Consider the following 10,149-nt stretch of genomic DNA (forward strand, 5'->3'; position numbering starts at 1 on the left):
TGGGACATTCTCCTTTGTGACACTATGGTTTCTCAGTTCTGATAAATTCAGATTTTTAGAGCGACGACAGAAACATCATCACAACCCTAAAATAACAAGGGCTCCGTTAATACTAAATGTTGTGATTAATTGCTGGGAAAGAGATAAAATGCTGATACAAAGCTTACTTGAAATCTGTTGATAATGTTGAATTTCTGCTATTTATTTATATGTGTTGTCTGTGCATGAACCCTGATGTGCTGATATCAGCTCAGACTATGTTTTAGTTCAGGTGCTGATCACCACTCTGTTTCCCTTTAGTCGATTTTCTTTCCCTCTCCTTTCTTTCTTTCCATCTTGTTAGTCAGATCTGCCTTTCTTACATAACTTTTCCAGTTCCCTGTGGCTGTCCAACTACATAGGCTGAATTACTCGGTTCAAACACCTGGTGCAGGTGTGGACTAAACCATTTTCCCCATTTTGAATGGGGCTTCAAAGAATAATTGATCCATAATTATTCAAATTAATGCAGAATTCAGAGCAAATTTAAGCTTACTGGAGCTTTTTTTTTCCATTAAACTGATTTATTTTACTTTACAGATTAGTCCAAGATAACAGTTTACTGTCCCTTTTACCATCAAGCCTATATCACTTAACCCCTCACTGGAGGAAGGTTAATTCCTGCCGGGACACAGGATAACAGACTCAGCTGATGCAGACTTACAAGGATCTTTACTTCTCATCACTACAGAATGAAATTGTCAGGTCATGTGGTAAAAGACCCTGCAGCTGCAGTACGTGCTAGTGTCAGGTAAAAATCTAATAAAAGACTGAATTTGAGATTTGGAGATCGTAGGTTCCTATAAAAAAATCTAATCTTGACCAGTAATTCTCTATAATAATGAATGAAAAACTTAAAATAAGAAATTAAATTAACTGCTGAAGGAAAAAGTTTCAGCACATGACCTTCCACAACCCACTCATTGCTATTTAGAACATTTCAAACTCTGGAAAAACTATTGCAGTAAAAAGTTTCAGAACCTGATAAGCTGCTCTTATATTCATTGATTTCACTACCTGTCATAGGCCATAACACCCAGAACAGTCTGTATTGCAACCCCGTATGTGTACACGCTAAAGCCTGAGTGATGGCCAAGACGTAGGTGATCTTCTGTCCTATCAGGAAGTGCATCATGAGGCGAGGCAGCACTGCAGTGGCCCCCAGCAGATCACAGACTACCAGGTGACACACCATTATAAACATGGGTCTGTGCAGGTTCCTATCCACAGCAATGACACACACTACTATGCCATTCCCCAACAGCACCACGACGTAGGCAAACAGAGCCAAGAAGAAGAGGAAAGGGCCGTAGCCTGGTGGTACATCGAAGCCTTCTAGCTCAAACACAATTGGCTGTGTGAGAGGAGTGACCGTGTTTTTGTTCTCCATCTAAAGCAGTATACTTCTGTAAGAGACATATTAAAATGTTTAAACATGTGTTCTCAGAAAGCAGAGAGCGTAATGTTACATTTTTATCAATAATTTCTCATAAAAGCCAATTCAACATTTACATTTATTATTGGAACATGAAAAAAACAAACAGTAGTACATCCAAAACATGCAGCTGCCACTAAACGAGGGTAGAAATTGAAATACTTCTTGGTGAATGCATAAGTCTGTTCTGTACACACTGTACACAGTGTTGACGGAGCAACGCTTTCCCCTCCTGAGCCGCCGGATGGTGGACCAGAATCTCCTCAAAGCCGTCCGGAAGACATTCTCCATGGCCTCTCCAAACTCCTCCCATGCCCGAGCTTTTGCCTTAGTGACCGCCGAAGCTGCGCTCCGCTTAGCCCGCCAATACCCATCAGTTGCCTCTGGTGTCCCACAGGCCAAAAAGGCCCGATAGGACACCCTATTTCAGCTTGACGGCATCCCTTACTGCCGGTGTCCACCAACGAGTTCGGGGATTACCTCCACGACAGGCACCGACGACCTTATGGCCACACTTGTGGCTGCCCCCCCCCAAGGACTCCAAAAAGGGTGAGTACTCTGAACTGCTATTTTGTGCATAAGCACAAACAACAGTCAGCACCTGTCCCCGCACCCGAAGGCGGAGGGAGGCTACCCTTTCGTCCACAGGGATAAACTCCAACGTACAGGCGCCAAGTTGAGGGGCAATGAGCATGCCCACACCCGCTCGGCGCCTCTTACCAGGAGCAACTCCAGAATGGAAGAGGGTCCAGCCCCTCTCGAGGGCAGTGGTTCCAAGCCGCGCGTCGAGGTGAGTCCAACTATATCTAGCCGGAACCGCTCAACCTCGCGCACCAGCTCAGGCTCTTTCCCTGCCAGAGAGGTGACATTCCACGTCCCTAGAGCTAGCTTTTGCAGCCGAGGATCAGACTACCAGGGTCCCTGCCCGTCCCCTATGGCCCCTCCTGCAGGTAGTGAGCCCATGGGAGGAGGGGCCCATATCTCCCTTTCGGGCTGAGCCCGACCGGGCCCCATGGGCAAAGGCCTGGCCACCAGGCGCTCGCCTCCGTGCCCCACCTCCAGATTAAATTAAAGTGCACCATAAAATGAGTCAAGCTAAATCATACATGTGCAAGTCGTTCCTGCACAACATGCTTAATGTAATTAAAAGAAAACAGAAATTAGAAAGCTGAAAGGCAAAGCTTGAGATTTAAGGCCCATTTCTGCTCCCTATGTAAATAGCTATGTCGATTTCAAACGTAATGCATCCCTGCCCTCAAACCTCCATGTGTGTTTTGCGTTGCCATGTTTGTTAAGTCAGTTCTATGGCGTTTATTCGGTTCCAGAAGCAGCGCGCTTGAAACCCGTGCGCGCTCATAAAAACAATGCACGCGCACAGGGATCACCGCGCGCGAGTACGTGATATGAGCGAGTAAATTAGTACCCGCGAGTTAAAACACACGCCTCGATGAGGCATTTCTGCATTGCGAGGGAATAACACAATATTTGCAAGCAGAGAATCACCCTTGATGAGAGCTCATCAATCCACTGTGTTCACATATGTGGACCAATGTCCTCGCAGCAGCGACCAGCTCACTCTCAGTTCTGTCACTGCACGCTCGGCTTAACAGTCCTCCCTCGCTCGACTGCTGGAGTTTTGAGACTCCAGGGGCGAAGACTTTGGCTGAAGTGTCTTATCCTCGGATTGGTCAGTTTTCGGTCTCTCTCCCTCCTTTTCTTCACGGAGTTTGGCCAGAATCAAGATGTCGGAGAAAACAGAGGTAATTTAAGAAAGAATCTCTAGTGTTGTCAGCACATGCAAATAACGAATTACAAAAATGTTTATGTAACTATTATATTGTGGAAACAATTGTGGCACTTACAACCTTAAAGATTGTGGCAAAAAAAAAAGCTTAAGTTAAGGTCAGCGCTAGCTAGCAAGTGCCATAGCTATTTTATCCATTAGCATTACCGTGGTAAGTCAAAGTGTTAGGTCTTGTGGATCTGTTTAGTTTTTGCTTTGTTTTGATTTCTTTAAAATAATTGTCTGGTAAACAAACCTAAACACTAATGTTAATTTGTCATGTTGACCCGCTATGATAGGGAGAGTTGCAGGACGCAGCGCGGCGGGTGGTGTCCCTGCTGCAGAATGCCTTATCTGATCCATCAACTAGAGACAGTGAGGACTGTTGTTGTCATTGTTAATTTGCCTACAAGCAGTAATTTAAAAAAGCAGTTTCACAACACTACATGTTATGTATTTATTATGCAAATCTAGCCTTGTGAGAGTTTTTTGGGTGTGTGTGTGTGTGTGTGTGTGTGTGTGTGTGTGTGTGTGTGTGTGTGTGTGTGTGTGTGTGTTTGAAATAAGGAGACTCAAACCAGGGACAGACTGGAGGACAAGGATCTCAACAGCAGAATAATAGCACAGTAGAACAAAACATGGCAAGGTTTGTTACATTAGAGCATAATCATTTGTTTTCACTCATCTTGTGATCATATCTGAATTTTAGTATAATCATGTATGATATTGTCTGTCTTTTTCACAGACTGTAACACGTTTTAATCTCTGATTTTATTCTTCTACAGATCCTTTCCAGGACTGTTTGGGAAAAGAAATTATGGAAAAAAGAGACCACATACTAGTGTCATTGATTTCAAAAGGAGGCTGAACCCTGTCAAGTGTTTTCCCATACAGTTTTATCTCGTCAACAAATATATGGAGAAAACCCCAAAGATTTCTGATGAGTTGACCCTTCTACAGGCAGGGATGGGTCGAAGAACCACCAGTGTCACTGAGGACGCTGACCATTCATGGGTAAATATAAAAGAAAATTATTGTGCAAATCAAAATAAAACAATACTCTTGTCACTGTAAAACCAACTTTAACTAATTTTATTTTGCTAAAGTAATTTAGGAATTGACATTGTGCAAAATATTTTAAACAAAGGGCTTGGTATTATATTACTCATATACAGTTGTCCAGAAAACTTGAGGATACCTACTCAAAAATGGCCACTTTGAAAGGAGCATGGATGCTGTACAAGTCTGTTGGTAACACATGGAAATTTTTATCTTTTTTCACAGATTTAAGTTTAGTACACAGAGTTAAGATTTTTTAAAATCAGCAGTTTAACAAAAAGAAATGGACCAATATAACTTCTTGTTTTTTGTAGGTGGCTCTGGACAAAGAAAATTGTGCATTGTGCCTCCTGAAGCAGAGGGCTATACCGGAGCTTACCTCAGTACAGTTGCACGTGGAAAGTCAACACTTTACATAGTACCTGTCCAAGGAACTCTTGACACCTCACTTCTTCCTTACTGTGCAAAGGAGTTTGAAAAAATGCCCAAAGCAACATGTCATACCTGTTCTGTAAATATGCTGATCCAGTTACTAGCTGCACATGTGGCATGTTGTGAGGCTCAGGATTTCTCAAATGACATGGAGGATCAGGCAAGGAAGACTTATCTTTAGTTAGGAGGATGATTTATAACATGTTTTTGTTGTCGTGTGAGTGTTTTTGTTTGCTCTATTTCAGACTGCAGATGTACAGGAGTTGTCAGATAACAGGCCGGCCTTCGATGTTTTCCTGGAAAAAACCTCTGACACTCCTAGAAGTGATTTGTCAATGACAGTAAGTCTTTTTCAGCAGTGCAACTGTAGTTAAACACACAAGCTCCCAAAGAGAATATGATAATTAATATTCATATTGTTAATCTTGTAATACATTGACATAATTTTACCATCAGTACAGGACTCAGATCTTCCTTCATGTGCCAAGGTTCCTCTGAGCAAAGTAAGCCCAAAACTGTAAAGTAAAAGCTTTCAGTATGTTCCCTTTTATTGTGTAGTTTTTATTTAATTATCTCAAATGGAAATGATTGACAAGATGGCGCCAGCAGTGTGCACAGCTCGCCATCTCTCAGGTTTCCTGTCAGGTTTCCTTGTCCTTCTGCTTTTATTTTTGGTACTCTCAGTTAGTGATTGCTTTTATACTGCTCCTGCTCGTTTTGTTTACAATCGCCAGTTGCTTCTTAACATCCAAGTGGCTTGTAAATTGCTTCCACCGTTGAGGTTGGAGATTTGTACAGCTGGTACTCCTCCTGCCCTGTCTGCGGTTCCAGCTTACCTGTGTCATTCCCCAAAGGAAGCGTATCAGGAAATGGGGAAAGTGGGGTGGTGTTGTAGGGAGGCTCAGGGCCTGCTTCTGCTCCACCAGTGGTGGTTTCTTGGATTTTTTTCTCCGGATCCTGCCCCTCTTGTTGATCAGCTGAGTTTGGCTTACTGGGATCTGGCCTGTTGCTCTCGATCCACTACCTGCTTCGTGCCGGCCCTTTCCTATGGCAGCTCCTCTTCCTCACCGCCACCCAAGTTCGCAAGCGCAGAGTGGATTTCTCCAACCTTCGTCCTCTGGGATATGTGGATTTACGGGTAAAGCAGGATCTTGGTCTGCATCTGGCTCTTGTCAATGCCAGATCACTGGCAAACAAATCTTTCCTGCTCAAAGACTTCTTTGAATCCCAGAAGTGGGATTTTATGTTTATAACAGAGACTTGGCTTCATGATGGTGAGTCTGTTGCCTTTTCTGAACTTCTTCCACCCCACTGCTGTTTCTCCAGCTCTCCACAGTCCCCAGTCCCATATGCTAGACTTCTCTGAGCCTTCTCTGCTGCCGCTCCTAAGCTGTGGAACAACTTCACATTAGAGCTGTTCAGTCTGTCGTTGGTTTTAAGTCTTTACTCAAAACCTACTTCTTTGCGCTGGCATTTGATCAAAACTGAGCTTGACGTTTGCGTGTTTTATTTAATTTTAGTTTTATTCTAGCTTTTATTTGAGTTTTGTTGTTTGTTTTTTGTTTTTATTTTCATTGGTTTTTATTGTTTTATTGTGTAGTGTTTTATTTTCAACTGTGGAGTGTTTGTTCTATTGTTCAGCACCAGAGGTGGGTAGTAACGCGCTACATTTACTCCGTTACATTTACTTGAGTAACTTTTTGAAAAAAATTACTTCTATGAGTATTTTTAATGACTTGTACTTTTTACTCTTACTTAAGTAAATTTATGAGCAAATAACGCTACTCTTACTCTGGTACATTGGGCAAAAGTGGACTCGTTACTTTTCTTTATAACGTTTGTTTTTCTCCCGTGGATAACCATATGACCATGTTCCGCCAGTCAAATGTAGCAGCAATAATCACATGACTCCGTCTGACCTATCAGACGTACCCATGCTGCAACTCGCACGGAAACAAAATATTAGCGGCAGAAAGTATTTTCTTCCGAAGACGAGCTACGGCGAAAAACTAGTGAAAAATGGCAGCAGCAAATGTCTGCATTGAAGAAGAGGACACAACAGAAGACGGCGAAGTTGGCGAACATCCCTGGCCTCATATTCAAAGCATGTTTAGCTTGCGCAAAACGCAAAAGAACAGCTATATAATGCGGTGTCTTCTGTGCCTACCAAAACAAACCGACATTTCAGCATTCAAAATCTCGACGTCTAATTTGAGGAAACACGTTGCGGTAAGTATAACGTTATAGTTTTATTACATATCATTATCATTAGCCTACATATCAGTCATAATTCATCCAACCGCAGGGCGGCTCCTGCTGGGGTCTCCTGCTGCTGCCTTCCTGAGCGAGCGAGTGGTCGTCTCTGTGGACCGGTCGGGATCTGTTGCCTGCGGGGGGGCTGGTGGCCTGGGTCTCGGGACCGCTGGCCTGACTCTGGCCTCTGTTCAAGTGAGGTGGCATCTGCATGATCACTCTGCATGGGCACTCCTTCCTGAACGTCTCCACACAGTCTTTGCGTCGCCGTGTGGCCGAGTTCTCCAACACATCCACACAGGTTTCTCTGCGCGTGTTCTTGAATACAGCAGTTTCACTTATATCTATTATCATATTTTTTTTCTTTTTTTATTTTATTATTTCTGTTCTTATTATTATTATTACTCTTACTCTTATTATTATTATTGTTACTATTATCAACTAGTTGTGTAATGACCTACTGGCTAGGATGATCGTAGCTATATATGTTGTAAGTAGTAAGGATTACATGGTCTTCTGTATGATGTTTCAAGTCCCCACCCGCACTCCCCACACCCTTTCTGTCCCTCTCTCTCCCCTCCCTCTTCTCTCTACTTTCTTTTCTCTCTCTCTCTCTCTGTCCCCTCCGGTCGAGTCCAGCATTAAGAGTCTGATTTAATAAAGTTTTTCATGTCATCAAGAGGGACTTTATACATGTAGTATAAATCCCTGCTTGATAGAGTAAAATTGCCCAGCACCAGACGGCAGCCAGACAATCATTCTGTTTGCAACGATGCTGGACAAGACAGGTAAAAAAAAAAATAAATAAATAAATAAAAAAAAATAAAAAAAAAAAATAATTCATCCAACAGTTCTTTCATCTGTGCTGCATCTAACGTTAAGGTTAGTACATCTAATAACCACATTAACAATAATAAAAAAGGCACCCACCACTAATGTTTTAAAAGCGTTATTGTTCTCATTGTATACTATTCATGCACAAGAAATATTAGGCTGTAAGTTAAACCTTTTTTCAAAGGCGTAAATTCAGCACCAATACATAAATCACATGACAAAAGTGCAACTACAACACACTATTTACCACTCTTCCCCTATATAAAACTTTATGACTTAATATGTTATACTTTGAAGCCTCATTTTTATTTTTCTGTCAACAGAGGGTTCACACCAACAGCATGAAGAAATACACAGACCTAATTGATAATCTTGTAATCAGATTTGTCTGTGAGGCCAACTTACCTTTTTCTGTGGTGGAGACACCATCTTTTAAGACTGTGATGGGAACAATACTGCCTAAGCATACAGTAATGACAAGAAAAACATTGTGCTCAAAAATACAGGAAGCTGCCAAAACAATGAAGAACACTATTATAAAAACGCTCAGTACTGTTAACTATGTTGCAACAACCACAGACTGCTGGTCAGCCTGACAGAGCAGCTACTTAGGAGTGACCTGCCACTGGATTCATGACAGCACCTTAGAAAGGCACTCTGCTGCACTGGCTTGTAGGCCTCTTAAAGGCTCACACACCTTTGATGTGCTTGCAGCAGCGTTAGAAGAGATACATTCTGAATATCAAATAAGGGATAAGGTGACAAGGACAACCACTGACAGTGGTTCCAACTTTCTGAAAGCTTTTCGAATATATGGCGAAGATGAAGAAGTCACCAATGAAGAGGAGGAGATGGACATCACCAATGATGAGGCATCAGAGGATGAGTGTGAGTTGGAGGTGGAGATCCAGGATGTCTCTGCTGTGTTGAATGATAATACAGGCCTTGAATACCAACTTCCGAGGCACCAAAAGTGTGCCTGCCATCTCCTAAACCTGATATCTACAGTAGATGCTGCTGCCACGGCAGCGACCAATGACACATACAAAAGGCTGTCTCGATCTGCTTTTGCAAAGTGTTCTGCTCTATGGAACAAAACCAGTAGGTCAACCATGGCCTTTGAAATAGTGGAACGTGAATGTAAGCTGCAGTTCCTCCGACCAACTCAAACACGTTGGAGCTCCCTGTTCCTGGCTGTGGAGAGAGTTGTACGCATTCAGAAAGAGCAAGGAGAGGCAGCAATTCGGAATGTCTGCACAGCACTGAAGATAAAGATGTAAGTTGACTTATGACATGTTTTAAACACAATTATGCATACAACCCATGGTTAATTCCACTGTTAATTCATTTAAACTGGTTTAGTCTGAGTTTAGTTTTAGTTTAATTCTGGTTTATTCTAGATTTAGTTTTGCATTCAGTAAACTAGTATGTGGAGAGCAAACTATTTCTGAGGTGGTCCTCTGTGTGAACAGTTTGAAAACCACTAAACTAATTTAATTTCTGATCTGTGTGGGGTTTTTTTTTAGGTTTAATCCTGCTGAATTTGGATTTTTGGCTGAGTACACTGCTGTCATGAAACCTGTTGCCATGGCCCTCAACATCCTTCAAGGGGAAACGTATGTGCACATGGGATTTTTGCTGCCAACACTTTACCAGTTGCAGGAGAAGCTAATAAGGCTGGAGTTATCCTGCAAAGTCTGCAGATCTCTGGTAGATGCCCTGCTCAATGGGATTCAGAAACTTTTTGGAGACGCCATGGAGGACCCTGAGCTGATTGCAGCAGCAATACTCTTACCAAGATTTCGAACATTGTGGACAACAAAGGAGTGCATCTTAAAAGCTGGTATCTATCTATATTTTTTTTTATTTAAATTTGAGCTTGTAAACTCTGACTTGTGAGCTTTTAAAGTCCATGGTTAAGAATTGTATGCTGACCTATTTATTTTAAACAATTTCCGCAGGACTTGACTTCATTAGAAATCACCTAGACACAGACTCCGATGATGGCAGCACAAACAGCAGTCACTCTGATGAAGATGACTTCTTTGCATCCATGAAATCAGGAAAACCACAAGCAGGAGAGCTGGAGAGGTACCTTTCATGTCCATCCTCTGAAGGTATGGATCTACTGCACACCTTTCCTCACATCAAGAAGCTCTCACTGAAACTCAACACTGGTCTTCCTGCATCTGCAGCCTGCGAGAGACTTTTCAGTCATGCAGGACTTATGTTTACTGCTAAACGATCACAGCTTCACAGCAAGAATTTTGAGAGCCAGTTACTGTTGAAGCTTAACCGTCAGTTCACTGAGTGA

The 10,149-nt window shown here is 42.4% G+C and overlaps 1 protein-coding gene across 1 annotated transcript; it reads left to right on the forward strand.

Moving 5' to 3' along the window:
• The first annotated feature begins 8,731 nt into the window (after window positions 1-8,731).
• Window positions 8,732-10,149, forward strand: LOC121653973. The gene is made up of 2 exons (XM_042007781.1): window positions 8,732-9,678; window positions 9,797-10,149. Exons 1-2 carry the CDS (start codon window positions 9,408-9,410, stop codon window positions 10,147-10,149), a joined length of 624 nt encoding a protein of 207 aa, XP_041863715.1. The 5' UTR covers window positions 8,732-9,407.

The sequence above is a fragment of the Melanotaenia boesemani genome, chromosome 15 (genome assembly GCF_017639745.1).
Source record: "Melanotaenia boesemani isolate fMelBoe1 chromosome 15, fMelBoe1.pri, whole genome shotgun sequence".
In the NCBI taxonomy this organism is placed as follows: Eukaryota; Metazoa; Chordata; class Actinopteri; order Atheriniformes; family Melanotaeniidae; genus Melanotaenia; species Melanotaenia boesemani.

What these genes read in the sequence shown, in the direction of transcription:
- LOC121653973 (XM_042007781.1), top strand. Translation starts at nt 9,408, where the DNA reads ATGAAACCTGTTGCCATGGCCCTCAACATCCTTCAAGGGGAAACGTAT. An exon ending in GGAGTGCATCTTAAAAGCTG is followed by an intron (nt 9,679 to 9,796) that starts GTATCTATCTAT and finishes CAATTTCCGCAG; the next exon opens with GACTTGACTTCATTAGAAAT.